This window comes from Lissotriton vulgaris, chromosome 8, assembly GCF_964263255.1.
Source record: "Lissotriton vulgaris chromosome 8, aLisVul1.2, whole genome shotgun sequence".
Classification (NCBI taxonomy): Eukaryota; Metazoa; Chordata; class Amphibia; order Caudata; family Salamandridae; genus Lissotriton; species Lissotriton vulgaris.
Window position 1 is genome coordinate 1,341,103,968 of NC_141696.1, and position 17,667 is coordinate 1,341,121,634.

The 17,667-nt window shown below is 40.9% G+C and overlaps 1 protein-coding gene across 2 annotated transcripts in view; it reads right to left on the bottom strand.

Annotated features, from left to right (window-relative positions):
- The window catches only part of CNTN5 (contactin 5), a 3,039,905-nt gene that overhangs the window by 657,011 nt on the left and 2,365,227 nt on the right, over window positions 1-17,667 (bottom strand). For both annotated transcript variants that reach the window (XM_086935289.1, XM_086935290.1), the window contains one exon: window positions 15,637-15,818. In XM_086935289.1, coding sequence (XP_086791415.1) covers window positions 15,637-15,818 — 182 coding nt within the window. The remainder of the gene's footprint in view (window positions 1-15,636; window positions 15,819-17,667) is intronic.

Consider the following 17,667-nt stretch of genomic DNA (forward strand, 5'->3'; position numbering starts at 1 on the left):
GAGCCTCCCTTGGCTGATTTCTGGCTCTTTTTTGGCAACTGTTTATGATTTTGGTCGGGTACCCACGTACTCGAAGCTTGTCAGTAAGGTCAGAAGCTTGCTTTTTGTACTCAGTTAGCTTGCTACAGTTGCGTCTGAGTCTCAAAAATTGACCATAGGGCAAGTTCTCTTTGAGAGGGCGCGGGTGAAAACTTTCAAACTTGAGTAAGTTATTTTTGGCAGTTGGTTTGTAGAACGTTCTGGTTTCTAACCGGTCGTTCTCCTTGGTGATCACTACGTCAAGAAAGACTATTTCCTTTTCGCTGAAACAGTGGGTAAATTTCAGGTTCTGGTCGCATGTATTGATCCAGGTAATGAACTCGGCCAGCTGTGCTACTGGTCCTTGCCAAATGGCAAGGACGTCGTCAATATAGCGTTTCCAGAATTTCAGGTTGTCTCTAAAGGGGTTATGATTACTAAGAATGAACTTGAGTTCAAAATCATAGACGTAGAGCCCGGCCACACTAGGGGCAAAAACACTGCCCATAGAGGTACCCCCAGTTTGGAGGAATAGAGTCCCCTCGAATTCGAAATAATTACGTTTCAATGCTAGCCTGGCACACTCAATGATGAAGGACCTTGGTGTATTATACTCCCAGTTTATGTTACCTAGTGTTTTCTCCAATACTTTCAGGGTATCATCCTGCGGTATGCTTGTATATAGACTCTCTATATCAAAGCTGAGCAGGATGGTCTCATTGTCCACTGTGATTTCTTGTAGAAGGTTTAGGAGACTTTTTGTATCCTGTAGGTAGGTAACTGTTTGTTGAACAATAGTTTTTAGGAAAAAATCGCAAAATCTGGAAAGTGGTTCCAGTAGAGATCCGATGCCAGAGACAATCGGGCGACCTGGTGGAGGTAGTTTTCCTTTGTGCATTTTTGGCAGAGTATAGAAATATGGTATCTTGCCTTCAGTGTCACACAAGTACTCTGCCTCCTGTTTAGAGATTTTTCCCATAGCTTCCGCTATTTCAACTAGGCCTTTTATTTCGGATTGTAACTCGGCTGTAGGATCAGATAAGAGGATCTGGTAGTTCTTAGTATCACCTAGTAGGCGTAGGCACTCTTCACGGTAGGCACTGGTGTCCATAACTACAAGCCCGCCCCCCTTGTCAGCAGGCTTAATTGTTATGCTGTCACAGCTTCGGAGGTCTCGTAGGGCATTGCATTCAGTTCGGCTCAGATTTTGGAACTGTGAGTTATTAGTCATTTTTTCTACATCGTTGTAGACAGCTTGTTCGAAAGTGATCACTTCTACAGGAACGGCATGGGTAGGAGGTGTAAATGTAGATTTCTTTTTCAATCCACTCTCATTCTGATTGTCACTTGCCAGATTAGGTTCCTGTTTCTCAAAAAAGGCTTTCAGTCTCAGCTTCCTGAAGAAGCTAGCTAGTTCACAATGTAATTGAAATTTGTCCAAACGAGCGGTCGGGACAAAGCCCAAACCTTTATTAAGGACACACTTTTCTGTTTCGGAAAGTGTTCTGGAGGATAAGTTAGTGACTAAGTCCTCGTGTTGCTTGGTCCTGCTTTGCTCCTGGTCTGCCCGCTCACTGGTTCGTCCTCCTCCCAGTGTACCTGGGTTTGTTTCCTTCTCCCCTTTCCCCGCCTGCCTCTGCCTAAAAAAGGAGGGCGGTAGGGATTTTGTTGAAATGGTGGTGGTTGGAAGTGTGGTTGGAAAGGTGGTTGCCAACCGTACATGGGAAACTGTGGTGGATGGTTATATGGGTCATGAAACATTGGTGGATTAAAAGGTTTCCACTGGTTCTGACCTCTATAACCTCCCCTAGCCTTTTGTCTCGGGGTGCTAGAGGTGGAGTTAGAGCCATTGCTACTGTTGGATGAAACACTCGATGCATCTGATTCAGAAGTGGGTTTGGTTGTTGGTACAAAATCAGGATCAGAGTATGGATAGGTTTTTACGAATGAGAAACGTTTCAAGTCTTTTTGGAACTTGGTAACCTTTTGTTGTGTTAGATTCTCTTTATACTCATTCATTTCCTTATTTATTTCATCTAACTTCTTTTTGTACCCAGTGATGGTGGATTTTATATGAGTTTCTGTTTTCTGGATATCAATTAAGATGACTTCCGATAGCCTCAGAGCTGTCTTCAGGATCAGCATGATCCAGTCATGCGTGCAGTGCCACGCTATTAGGGCCCAGTCTTTCCTAAAGGTGGCATCTTCTAGAAAAATGCGTGGGGCATTCGTCACAAGGAGGCCCTTTGGGGCCATGTTGTTGGTCACATATTCCTTCAGGATGGTGCCATGAAGTATAGTTCTAATTCTGTTCCTCTTCATTTCAGTTAACTTTTCCCAATCCCCCGTCTGAGAGATTGTTTGTGATATGCTCGCATCAGCAAACCCTGAGATATCTTCCATGATAGCATCAATTTCCTCTGTGGAATAGGAGAGGCCTTTGTTTTCCGACATCGTGTATCCAATGTGCAAGAAAAAATGTGTGTACTGAGTGTGGTGTTGTGTGGGGAAGGACAACTCTCACAGCTGTGCGCTGCCTAGACACAATAAACCAAAAGAGAGAGAAAGGGACTTTGTTCACAAAGGTGAACGGAGAGTACTCCTGATCCCCTAGGTATCAATAGTAAACAAAACAAGAGAGGAGTACCATCAGAAAAAGCTTAGTTAAAGCAGTCTGAATGGAATGAATGAAGTGAAAAAGAAGAGAGTCCTTCCTTTCTAAGAAACCCCTCACTCACCGACCTGGTCGGTGACATGCTTCATCATCGGGGTCCACCCTGACAGCCGAGTGCCATCAGGGTGTGCTGCGACACCTGGACTACAGTGGAGCGGGTATTTTGTGTGTGAAGTGAAAAAAATGTTAAAAATTGTCCTGGTATACTTGTGTAGAGAATTTTTATTAACAAGAACTGGACAATATTAAAATATGTGTGTGGATACGTTTAGGTGTTATGACCATGTGTATCTGTTATGTGTGCGGTCTACATGTTTCAACCCGTTTGCTGGAAGGGTAGTTCTTGTTAATAAAAATTCTCTACACAAGTATATCAGGACAATTTTTAACATTTTTTTCACTTCACACACAAAATACCCGCTCCACTGTAGTCCAGGTGTCGCAGCACACCCTGATGGCACTCGGCTGTCAGGGTGGACCCCGATGATGAAGCATGTCACCGACCAGGTCGGTGAGTGAGGGGTTTCTTAGAAAGGAAGGACTCTCTTCTTTTTCACTCCATTCATTCCATTCAGACTGCTTTAACTAAGCTTTTTCTGATGGTACTCCTCTCTTGTTTTGTTTATTGGAGTTGAACATCCACATTTTTAGAAAGAATAGACGTTTGTTATAATGAAGGTGCATTAATCTCTATTTGACTATGACATTAAACCTTTTGAAAATTAATATACAAATTGTTTTCAGCTTACAAGCCAGCCTTCGTATCTAACAAGATTAGTTTTAGGAATCAGCAGTCTGTTCTCAAATGACAGATAAATATACACATTCAAAACAGTTTCCAAGTAAAACAACACAGTGCCTTTTTGTTAGATAGGTGATATACTGTAACCAAAGCAAAGGTGTATTGTTCATGTTATCATTTATGTGTTCACAATAGAAGACTGCTTCAAACTGCACAAAATATGATATGCCTCATTATCGGTGGAATGAATTGTATGTATTGTATTGTAGTGCTTGGTTAGCAAAAAAGGGCTGGGGCATACTAGTAAATGAATGTAGCAATCAAGGACCCCCTGTTTCCAACAAATAATCCGTAGTACAGGGAAATAATCAGTATGAAAAAATACCAGGTATCTACACTAAAGAAATAAAGGGAAAATGTACAGAAAGCACACAAATGAAAATAGTTAAAAAGGTGTAGTCGTATTTATTACAAAAGGAAAAATAGAAACATTCATATTAAAAACATTACAAATGCTGATTCAAACTGCATCGACAAATCTGTGGGTAACCTAATGACACATAAATCATATACATATATCACAGTTGCAAGAAAGCAAATTTCAATTAAAAACAACAGACAAGATAAAGCGTTAAATCACAAATTGAGAAAATTTCATAAAAAGATCTAGTGGCGAACAATGTAGTTCGACGCGCGTTTCGGCGTTATGGAAAACGCCTTCATCAGGAGCCACAAAAAAAGCTGAAAAACATATTAAAAACAGAGTTAAAAAAGCCAAATGGTTACAATCCTAATTATTAATATAACAGCGAGAGAAATGTCAAACTGTTATCAAAAGTGCTTTCATGACAATAATCCCTACTTGTATAGCTGAAACATACATCTACACAAGATACAAACTAGTGGGTTAATATTTGAGCAGTGTTGGGCGAGCAAAAGTGCTCTAAATTCGCGAAATGGATAACAGCAAGAATCAAATAGGGGTTCATATACTTGAACAGTGGTACCATGGTATGTTTAGAGAGGTATGACTGTGAACAGTCGCCTGTGAGGGTTTCAGGCGTCTGAAAGAGCCCATCATTGTTGGCCAGAGTGGTATTGATGGATCTCATACCATCTATATAACTAAATGGATAGGATATCCAGGACAGTACTAGGTAGAACAAAAATCTCCTTACCTAAAAAACTCTGATGGTGTATGTAGTAGTCTTCTAAAACAACTGCAAGTGAGCTAGGCGACTCATTTATATTTTGGTAATGTATTAAGTACGCAGTGCACCTGTGGTAAGGGAAGAAGCATGGGAGTAGTTGGTACATTTCATAAAAAAGGGTTTAAGCTCGCCACTAAAAAGTGGCCAATCAAATTGTAAATGCCAAATGGGCCCTTATCTTACCGTTATACTAGAAACATGTGCAGGTGCATCAACCTATGGGAGCAGTATCAACAATATTATCTGGCATCCCGTAGCAGTTGGTAAAAAACGGAGAATTGTAGCCTTTCAATAAAATGAAAATTCTAAAATACAAGAAATAATGAGGTTCCGGTTATTTTAATAGTCTTGGTTACTTTGCTGGTCTAGGTTTTCTAAATAAAAAAGCCCGCAAATTATGGCGAGGTAAAACTGAAGTGTTAATCTTACCGTGGATATACGAATATTTTTTTATCTCTCTCCACCTAAGGGAACCTTTAAGCTCATACAATGGTGTATGGTGTCTCATTCAGGAGGTTTACTAAAATATAAAGAATGAGGAAGTGATAATTAATAAAAAAGCCTAAATGGTCTAGATAACGTGTGCACTACCAAGGACCGGGAATGTGATTAAACGCGGTCTTACCGTGGAATTCCGAATGCAAAAGATAGCCTCAACCGTGGAGTCCTTTTTATCGAACAGAGGGCCTCGACGAGGACGTCCCAGGGTGAGATTTCAGAACCAGGGACAATCTAGAGGCAACTTTCAAATGAACCAACACCAACATCAAGTACAACACCAACAGGTTCAACACCCCCAGCACCAACAACAGGAACCCCAGTTCATAAGGGAAACGCGAAACAGACAGTACTGGGGTCAGGGAATGTGATTCCCATTTTTAATTTGTCCTCTAAAGAATTAGATCACTCTAGTGAGGCCCTATTATCAAAAGGTCTTTCCTTCGTTCCCCATGCGTATGTGAATACCTTTGAGCTTTATAAGGATATAGTGGCCTTTTTTAGGAAAGTAAGATTAAAAATTTTTTTTCAAGATAAGGATGATAATACATATGATCTAACCAAACAAAGACAAAATGAAATCTCATTACCCTCCACCTTTACCCCAGGTTTAGATCAGCTAGGGCCAGAAGTAGCGGCCTTTGAGCTAGTAGTTATTCAAAAACTAGATAGAACTTTCAAATTCATTCCTAAACCCAAATACAATATGACCAAATTAGAATCACAGGCCCTCAAAGAGCTTTCTGATAACAAAGATTTGACAATTAAAAGTGCGGATAAAGGTGGAGGGATTATTGTCCTCAACACTACAGATTATGAGCAGAATATGAACAGAATGCTAAGCGACAGCTCCACCTACCTCAAAATCAACAGTAATCCCACTAATAGCATTACCAAAAAAATTAGAACACTGACCGATGCAGCTTTGTCTAATGGCGATATTAACCTGAAAGATTATGAATTCTTGAATAACAACAAATCCAAGACTGCATGTATTTACGGCCTCCCGAAAATACACAAGAATTTAGAGAACCCTCCATATAGACCCATTGTGTCTACCATAGGCACCCCCACTGAATCCCTATCTAAATTTGTGGACTACTTTTTAAGACCTCACATCCCGCAAATTAAATCATATGTAAAAGACTCTTCACATATGATAAATATAGTAGAAAATCTTGACATTACACCTGGGAAGGATATACTAGTCACCCTAGACATCGAATCCCTTTACAGCAATATTCCCATAGACGAAGCCATCATAGCAACTGACTGGTTCATAGACAAGCATAAAATCACATGTCCTAAGGAATTCCTAATAGATTGCTTGTACATTGTTCTCACAGAGAATGTCTTTGAATTTGGAAACGACATCTATCGCCAAATTAGAGGTGTTAGTATGGGAGCGTCAGTGGCCCCTTCCATAGCTAACATATATATGTCTCACTTCGAAGAGCAGTTTATTGACAACGAGGTTGCCCCCTTTTTCGAGTCGATTTCCCATTGGTCCAGATACATAGACAACATCTTTTTTTATCTGGACCAATGGGATAGACACGCTGCTGGAGTTCCTTGAATGGATCAACCTGACCGATAGCAATTTGAAATTCACTGCTCACTACAACGAAAACCAGGTTGAGTTTCTGGATCTTTTAATTAGAGTGAAAAATAAAAAATTGGAAGTGGATCTATTCGTTAAAACTACAGCCCGCAACACCCTATTACATTTTAGTAGTTTCCACCCCAAATGTCAAAGGGAAGCGATTCCATTTTCCCAGTTTCTCAGAGTCCGCAGAAACTGCTCCAACTTATCTGACTTTGATAGGCAAGCTGCCATCATGCGCAAAAAATTTCTAGAGCGTGGTTATCCACACAGACTGATAAGAAACTCCTACAAGCGAGCACGATTTTTTGATCGAGACGCCCTTTTGACTCCTAAAGAAAAACAGGCCAATGAGCAACTCGTGTGTGTGACCACTCATTCAACTATGAATGAACGCGTTAGGCAGATCATTAATGCCAACTGGCACATCTTGAACTGCAATCCATCTTCTATGTCTGCCTTACCCAAGCCCATATTTGCCCATAGGAGAAATAGGAACCTGAAAGACAAAATTGTCCACTCCAAATTTACTACCAAAACAACCAACAATAACCAGACGCAGAGATCAGTACTCACTAACCTTCCGGTTCGAGGAACAGTTCCTTGTTCCTCCTGCAAATCGTGTAAAAACATTCTCATTGGAGATACCTTCACTCACAACGGTTTCCATACTAAAGCCACTGACTTATGGAACTGCAAGACCACTAACGTGGTATACTTCATCAGTTGCCCATGTGGCTTAGGCTATGTTGGCGAAACCTGTAGGTCCGTCCAGACGCGACTTACAGAACACAGATCAGCGATCAACACCAAGAAATTGCAAGCACCATTAGTAAAGCACTTCCTGGATTTAGACCACAAACCGGAAGACCTGCACTGGCGCATCTTGGAAAAAATTAAAACCCCGGACAGCAGAGGTGGATGTGCCATTCGCAAAAAAAGAGAAGTCTATTGGATTTTTGTCCTCGATACACACAAAAGGGGACTCAACAATGAGATCCCCTGGAAAAATGCGATTTTATAATTTTTCCTTAGGAGACTGTACCTTCCTTTTAGTTTAGACTGATGAAATTTACAGATATAGATATAGTGTAGATCTCCCCAACATCTATCTTTATAGATATGATCCACTAATTAGTCAGCGTGGACCTATTTGTATATATAATAATTTACCTTACTTACCTTATGTATATATAATAATTTACCTTAGATCTCGATCTATTACCACATCTCGCCCTTTGTGTCATTGTCTCTTGGACAATTTCACCTTGTTGGCTTATTCCCCCCCCCACCACATATCATCTCTGGCATTGATGGGCTGTGTAGTGCCCATTACGTTTCCTTTGTTGTTTGAGGGAAGTTTTTTGCTGCGGTTATCCATTGAAGCTTCTATTTTTGACGCTTTCTCTTTAAATTCTTAAAATAGATCGGGTCATTGGTATGTGACATATCTCCAACATCGAGCGAAGATCGCTTTGTGTGGCATTATCTCATAGACAGTTGATATTGGCGGTTTATTCCCCCCACCGCTTATCTTTTCTAACATTAATGAATTGTATAGCACTTTGCACGTATCCCCTAGTGACCGAGGGAAACTTCCTCGCCGGGGGCACTCAACAAAGCTTCTATTTTTGACGCTTTCTCTTTAAAAAATTTTTTTTTTTTTTTTTTAAAAACCCTCCTGCTGCATAAACCTATACATCCGGTTCATTCAGATATAAGGATAGGCTCTCATACATGCCGGGTTTACTTCCTTTCCCAACGGCTGCGGGACGCCAGCAGAGATCGTTTCCGCGGCTCCCGCAGGTTGATGCACACGCCGGTGACCTCTCTATCCACGGTAAGAACCGTACTTAAGCCGCTTCCCGCTATGGGCACCATTTACGTCCCCGTTATCTTTACCATTACTTATCCGCCCCCCCCCCCTTTTCTTTTGTTATCTTTCCCTTCCCTATAGAAACAAGGTCAGAACCGTAGCAGTGTTTCCGCCACTTAGCGCCAACCTTCGTTTCTCCGGTAAGATTTTAAAACATGCCGCCTCTCGTAATATACTTTGCTTATCTTCCCGCAATACTCATTAGTATTTAAAAGTCCCTTTTCTTGTCCTCCTTGTTTTTGTGTATCGCTGCAGAAACACGGTTTATATCGTAGCTGTGTTCTTGCCATCTACCGCCATTCTTTGCGTCTGAGGCAATCATCTACATCCGGACTCCACGGTTGAGGCTATCTTTTGCATTCGGAATTCCACGGTAAGACCGCGTTTAATCACATTCCCGGTCCTTGGTAGTGCACACGTTATCTAGACCATTTAGGCTTTTTTATTAATTATCACTTCCTCATTCTTTATATTTTAGTAAACCTCCTGAATGAGACACCATACACCATTGTATGAGCTTAAAGGTTCCCTTAGGTGGAGAGAGATAAAAAAATATTCGTATATATCCACGGTAAGATTAACACTTCAGTTTTACCTCGCCATAATTTGCGGGCTTTTTTATTTAGAAAACCTAGACCAGCAAAGTAACCAAGACTATTAAAATAACCGGAACCTCATTATTTCTTGTATTTTAGAATTTTCATTTTATTGAAAGGCTACAATTCTCCGTTTTTTACCAACTGCTACGGGATGCCAGATAATATTGTTGATACTGCTCCCATAGGTTGATGCACCTGCACATGTTTCTAGTATAACGGTAAGATAAGGGCCCATTTGGCATTTATAATTTGATTGGCCACTTTTTAGTGGCGAGCTTAAACCCTTTTTTATGAAATGTACCAACTACTCCCATGCTTCTTCCCTTACCACAGGTGCACTGCGTACTTAATACATTACCAAAATATAAATGAGTCGCCTAGCTCACTTGCAGTTGTTTTAGAAGACTACTACATACACCATCAGAGTTTTTTAGGTAAGGAGATTTTTGTTCTACCTAGTACTGTCCTGGATATCCTATCCATTTAGTTATATAGATGGTATGAGATCCATCAATACCACTCTGGCCAACAATGATGGGCTCTTTCAGACGCCTGAAACCCTCACAGGCGACTGTTCACAGTCATACCTCTCTAAACATACCATGGTACCACTGTTCAAGTATATGAACCCCTATTTGATTCTTGCTGTTATCCATTTCGCGAATTTAGAGCACTTTTGCTCGCCCAACACTGCTCAAATATTAACCCACTAGTTTGTATCTTGTGTAGATGTATGTTTCAGCTATACAAGTAGGGATTATTGTCATGAAAGCACTTTTGATAACAGTTTGACATTTCTCTCGCTGTTATATTAATAATTAGGATTGTAACCATTTGGCTTTTTTAACTCTGTTTTTAATATGTTTTTCAGCTTTTTTTGTGGCTCCTGATGAAGGCGTTTTCCATAACGCCGAAACGCGCGTCGAACTACATTGTTCGCCACTAGATCTTTTTATGAAATTTTCTCAATTTGTGATTTAACGCTTTATCTTGTCTGTTGTTTTTAATTGAAATTTGCTTTCTTGCAACTGTGATATATGTATATGATTTATGTGTCATTAGGATACCCACAGATTTGTCGATGCAGTTTGAATCAGCATTTGTAATGTTTTTAATATGAATGTTTCTATTTTTCCTTTTGTAATAAATACGACTACACCTTTTTAACTATTTTCATTTGTGTGCTTCCTGTACATTTTCCCTTTATTTCTTTAGTGTAGATACCTGGTATTTTTTCATACCGCATACTAGTAAATGTACAGGAACGGTAAATCAAAAATATGGAAGCCGCCATTCACGTTAGTTTAGCATATTTACAAAAAAGTTATTATTTTTAACATTATTCACGCTTCCATAAGTAAATCTTTGGTTCCAAATAGAGCAACAACACTTGCCGTAAGGTAAAAATCCCGATCTTCATATGGTGAATTAAAAATAAGTACCGGTACTATAAGCGAATTACCAAATGTGGTCTGCAATGCACATAATCTAACACTGTGACAAGCGTAATCCACCAACAAGGTGTGACTTACTTAAGAATAGGTCTGCAAAAGTTCTCGGGTAAGTGAGATTCAGCAAAAATCCACGGTATGAGTGAAACAGGACTTGCCGCCGTAGTTTATATTACTCTGGTGTAGTGTTACCCGGAAGTGAACCCTCTACGCTAACCGGGTAAACATGGAAGCCACAAATGTTTAGCAGAATAAATAATCATTACAAAATATTTAATTAAGTTTACAATTGTGTTCGAAAAAGGAGGTTACATCTCTATTTTGAAACTCTGTTTTGGAAAGGCACTATTGTTGGCAAGATCTCAGATGGAAAAAAGAAAACTTCACTTTGAAGTGCACTGAGGAAGGACTAAGGCAGTGATCGAAGCAGACCGGCGGCCATATTGGAGAGGGTTAAGCGCAATACTATTTTTTGCCGGTTTTCAGTTAACAGAATTGTCTCCAGATGTTCAAAACAAAGAAATGTTTTTGATACATGTGGTGTCCTGCGCTGATGGTGACCTGGGGCCTAGAAAATACTATCAGGCGGACACACGAGCTACTTTGGTGGTTAGTAGCTAGACTGACCACGCCCAGGCTTGCCGGGCTTTTATTAGCAACACCCACGTTACGCTCACGTAAGGGTCAAACCAAACTCCCCTTACGCCTGAGGGGCAACACACATCATGGACAGTGGGAGGGGGCGTGTGCTGCAGTGGTACACCCCACTGGCAGCAACACTACAATACACATTTAGTATTCAAGAGTGGGCAGCTGTGAAGCTGGAATTTTTGCAGTTTTGCATTCACACAAACTCCGACGGTGTAAAGAATGGAAAATACAGGGATCGGAGGAATGGGAGGAGGTGTACATTACAGTGAAAAGAAATGAATTAAAATAGCGATAATGACCTGCATGCTCTGATTAAGCAGGGTCACGTCTTCGGAACCTTGGGAATTAAAAAGCGAGTAAAGGTATTAATGAATTCTTTCAGTGTCTTATACAATTCTCTAGAGGAACTCTTAGCCTCCGTAATGCGTGCACCCAGATGGGACCTCCTTGCTGAGTTACAGCTATTCAAATAATCTCTATGTGCTTTCCGGTATAGCAGTTCATCTTGTTTCCTCTTTGATTTTCTCCATTTCCTCTCCAGAATTCTACACCTTGACCTCTTCTTCCTAAGTGTATCCAAATACTAGGGAGCCGGGGCTACCCTCTTCTGGATGAAGGCTTTCTTTAATGCAGCTATGATGTCTATGGCTGCCTGAATTCCTCCCTCCAATCTCTTCCAGGCCAAGTTAGGGTCAGCATCCACATTGGGCAGGGGATCCCTATAAATTTGACTGAAAGCAGAGGTGGTTACTCTCGACCAAGGTCTTCAGAGACTCTGCTGACCATGTCCCTGCTGCACTAAGTGGGCAGATGGTATCGAGAAGCTTAGTGCCATATGACCTGTCCAATCAAGGACCTGTGGAGGTTCAGTACTCAGGTCCGGTATATTGGAAAAATGGCATCCAGGGTGTGGCCTGCACTATGGGTGGGGCCAATAGTTCTAAGCAATAGCCCCAGAGAGTCTATCATGGCAATTAGATTAGCAGAATCTAAGTTGGAAGGCATCTCTAAATGAAGGTTAAAGTCCCCTACAAGTAGAAAATTATTTGCAGTCAGGACATGGGGAGCCAGTCTGTCCAGAAGAGCTATACTAAACTCCTTCTTATTGCCCCCAGGCAGATGGTATACTAATGCACCTTTCCATTCGGCCGCAAGATTACATTCTACTCTAAAGATAAGGAGCTCCATGGTGGCCACAGAAATTCTATCCAACATAGTGATGTAATAAGGGGCCCGCACGGCAATGGCTAGTCCCCCACCGTGCCTCTAGGGCCTATCCAGTCTGATGACAACATAGTCATCCGGAAAGGCCACTGCTAGAACGGGAGTGGCATCATTATTGAGCCATGTTTCTGTAAAAAAACAGATATCAGGTTTACGATTGTCTAATAGATCCCAAGTCTCCATAGAGTGTTTAGGAATGGACCTGGCATTCAAATATAGTCCCCATGGACAAGGGCTCTGTCTATCTTGCCCAGTCAAATTACTTTCCCCCTGGTTCTTACAGTGACTCTCCTGTCTCCTAGACCGGAACCCAACCACAGTCAATGCACGTCTCGGTCATTCGCCTCTTCCCCCCATCTGTCCAAGGCCCACGTTCCCTAGAACATGAGAGTGGAGGTTATAGCCCAGGAGAGTCTCCCGCGTATATGTTAATCTACTCTCCATAAGATATTACTGTAGGACTGGCAGTAATTCCAGGCTGCAGGGGGGCGGTCTGGCGCAGACAGGCTTACCTTAGGCGCGCCCACTGCGCGCTCGCCCGTTAGCCGAAATTTATATGAGTAGCGCGATGGCGGGGTAACAACTAGACCGCCAACCGCCTACTCGCATTTGCCCAGAAATTAAGGAAAGACTACTCTCTCCACTCAAACATTCCCCTAATGTGATTGCAGTGGACCGTACAGTGTCAGCAATACCCTCAGAGAATCAGAGCCAACAATATTGCGCAGAACAGAAACGTTTTTTAAAATCAAAAAGGTCAAAAATAGTTTTAAAACACAGTAGTCTAGGGTCTGCGCCCAGTTCCTTCCTCCTCGTAGTGCGCCCGCCAGTGAGCCGAAATGTATGCGAGTAGCGTGATGGTGGGTTAACAACTAGACCGCCAACTGCCTACTCGCATTTGCTCAGAAAGTAAGGAAAGACTACTCTCTCCACTCAAACAATCACCTAATGTGATTGCGGTGGACCGGAGAGTGTCAGCAATAAACCCACAGAATCAGAGCCAACAATAATGCACAGAACAGAAACGTTTTTTTAATTCAAAAAGGTCACAAATAGTTTTAAAACACAGTAGTCTAGGGTCTGCCTCCAGTACCTTCCTCCTTTACTTTCATTCTCTCTACACTTTATAGTAGTTCTACACAGACCCTATGCATGGACACCATACTCTATGTTTGTCCAGCAGTCGGTTTGGCCCTGGTCCTGGGAATGCCAAAATGAGCACACATACACATGTGGAAAGTACATCACCCTAAGATGCGCCTTGAGGCCAGAATTTCATCTGCACCAGGATATGCAATTTCTATTGTTTGTTAATATCTGCCTACTATGTATAAAACGTTAATAAAGAGTTACTTTGGGGAAAAAAGGAAATACCATTTATACAAAGCATACCAGAAGCTGAAACCTGTGTATCAGACAACATGTCATACAACAGGTTCAAAGCCAAGAGATACAAAGAAGCAAAATAGACTGTAAGGATACCATGAGCCTGACTATGAGTCAGGCGGACCGGTCTCCCTAGATGGGATACAGATCTGCCTGATCACAACTGATCTGTTGCTTCTGGATAAAGTTTTCCTGGATGTATGACGTTACAACGCATGCTTTTACCACGCATGCCTTTACAACACGGTTTTTACAACGCATGCCTTTACAACGCATAGTGCTTTGGGGCGCTGGATAGTGAATAGTTTAATTTACTATTCCAACTCCAGTCCCCGTGGATAGTAGGGAAGGTGTTGGATAGTACATTAAACCTATTCCCTATCCTAGAGCGCCCCCCAGCGCAATGCGTTGTAATGGTTTGCGTTGTAAAAGTTGCATCGTAATGGTAGTGCGTTGTAAAAGTTTCGTTGTAAAGGTTGTTTACCAGTTTTCCTAGTTGCGGGAACACTGCACCCAATGTAGTGGTAGTTCATTCTGGCCCAAAAACAAAACTGATTCAATCTTTGGTTGTAACAGTAATCAAGCCTTATTCCCCAATCCATGATGACGTCATTCTCTAGCAAAGGTAGGGGGGCATTCAATGCACCCACTTCCCAGACCTAATCTTTGCCTTCACTCCCCTCACTCTACCCCTGCCCCACACAGAAGCCCCTGCATACATTTACCACCTACTCCGAGCAGTGGGTGAATGTGCACATTAAACCACTTGGAAAAAGGAATACCATGCGAAATACTGTATGATAATGATGTGCCTACACAGTGATTTCCCAAGCTGATGGGTTAAACTCTTAATTGCATGGTACTGGCAGGGTGTTACCGCACATTACTGGGCACCTCGTCATCATGGCACATTTGCAGAATACATTTGAATACTGATTCACACCTTCATAAGGAACTTTTTTCAACAGTGGTGGAATAGAATAGTATTTCATTTACTTTTCAAGATAACGGTTGAAAATAGAGAAAATTGTCTTCTGAGAATCTAAGACTGAGGTAAAAGCCTTGCACTGTGGTTTCTTCCTGAGAAGCTGTACAATACTCAGCCGAAAAGAGAATTTAGAATTTTCCACTGGGGATTAGTGGCTGGCGGGCTAATGAGTAACCACTGCACAAACATGTTCTACTGTACGCTCTACCATTGCATGCCCATTCGTTAGAAATCATGGTACTCTAGCATTTTAGAACCATGTATAAATTGGTAAGCTTGCTTTTGCAGATACAGTTTGAGGTAGAGCAGTTACATGTGTTGATCTCTTATTAGTACTAGAATTGTTTTCCATCAGATCAATGTAATGGGATCCTCATTTTTAGCTACAACATGCTGCTCAAGTATCTCACATTAATCCTTTTTGGAAGTAAGAAGCATTATCTGAAACTTAATTCCACAATTGATCTTTACTACCACAACCAACAATTATTTTGCTAATGTGTCTAAGTATTTTCTTTATTTCTTATTTTCACGCCAATGCTCTTACTCATTTTAACACCCCCACAGATTGTTACAATACAGATATTTTGGAAACTGCTTGAAAACGTGTTAATTTAAAATACAGCATGAAACATCTGAGCCAGGAAACACATAGCATATGATAGCTTGTGTGACCTGAATACAAGAAGGGTTGAATAGCCAGTAATGCACTTACTATAAACTTGCAGTTGTCCCTTGAAGGCATTTTTCCCTCGTGAGTTTTCAGCTTTACATTCATACATTCCTGCGTCTTCCAGCTGCACGTTTGGGATTTCAAGCACGGCTTGAGATTTCCGAAGACGTGATTTGCTTGGAATATTCCCGGTAACTTTTCTCCAGGAAATTGTTGGAACAGGGCTGAAACAGTTTGTAGAAACACTATTAACAAGCACCATTAAGAATAAAGAAATACTGTTATCTAGTCATTTAGGTACTTAATAGGTAAAGTGGCAATAAAATGTAATCACAATTAAGCCCTGTGCATCGCTTGATGCTTTTTCTACCTTCCCTGAGGGACGTCCAATAAGTGCTTGCTAGAGTTCTTTTTTCCATCTCAGAGACAAGGATGTAATTTCTTTCAGACTCATTCTACTAGCCATTCTCAGAATTCATTCACATTGTATTAGTATCCATACCAACACTCTGTGATCTCTTACATATTAAAATAAGCTATTTGTCATATTGAGTAAAATACTGTCACCATAGAGTCTGGTTCACAGTTACAACATTTGGCAAACATGGAAACTGAGGGCCACATCTATCAACCTATTTTGCATCAGCAAACTGTGCAAGTTGCTAAATTTGATTGTTTGAGAGTGCAAACTAGCCTTTAAAGTTGTTTGAAAGGCTTTGGCAGTGAATTGTAGGTAACCACACCTTTTTGCAAATACCTAAAATTGCGACTCCAAATAAGGAATCACAATTTACGAATACCTAAGCACATGTACATGACCCCTCAACCTGCCTATTCCAGCTGATGTTCAGATCTCTGCAGAGAAACCATTTGTCATGGGAGCGATCTTACCTATTATATCTGCTGTGTTGCACTTCTCTATGCTATATCAAGCAATTATTTGTCACACTTACATGTTGGTGTGCTGTGAAGTGCTGTGCTCTATTATGTTAGGAGATATGTTGTGCTGTACTATTCTGTTTTATGGCAAGGTGAGTTCTATTTTGGCATGCAGTGCAAAGACTGATAACGTAAGGTGTTTTGCCTTATGTTGTGCAGTGCTATGCTGTGTATCAATTTGGTGTGTTGTACTCTTATAAGTTGTACAGTGCTCAGGTCTGTTATGATTTACCGTGTTGCATTAAGTTTGTCATGCAGTGCTATGCAATGGGATTTTAGGGTATGATACATTGTGCTGTACTGTCTAAGTGTGTGCTGTGTAAAATTGTGTTTTCCAGTGTTACCTTGTGTTATGTTCGGCTATGCTGTTGTGCTGTTTTGTGCTAACCTGTGTTATGTTAGACTGTTGTGTTTTGCTGTGCTCTGCTTTGTTATATTATTCTGCATAGTGAAATGTTGCTCCATGCAGTGCTTCGTTGTATTATGGTAAGTATATTGTGAAGTGCTATGTTGTTTTTTTATGGTGTGCTGTGCCACACCTTCTTAGTGTGGTGTCATATGATGTGCTACACTGTCATATTATGGTGTGTCGTGTTGTGCAGTACCATGCTATACTGTTGTGTGCTGTGTTATGTTGTGCTGTGCAGTGCAATACTATGATATGTTATAGAGTGCTTTGTTATGTTTATGAAGTGTTATTCTTTGTTATGTTAGGGTATGATGTGTGTTGTGCTGTCTTATCTTATGCATGGTGTACACCATGTTTTGTATTGCTGTGAATTGCTATGCGGTGTTATATCCTCAAGTGTTGTGTAGTGCTAGGCTGTGTTATTTTTTGTGTTCTGTGTCATGCTAAGCTACTGTGTTATGTTATGATGTATTGTTCTATGTTGTGTCATGCTGTGCTGATTTATGTAATGTTATGGTTTTATGTGCTATGATTTGCCTTGTACTATTATGCTTAATTATGTTATATAGTGTGTTGTGCTAAGTTCTGTGCTGTATATGTTGAGTGATGTTCATATGTATTGTACTGTACTATGTTTCATTATGTTAAGGCGCTTTGTTACTTTGTCTCATACTGTGCTATATTAGGGAGTGTTATGTTGTGTTATGGTGTGCTAGGCATGTTAT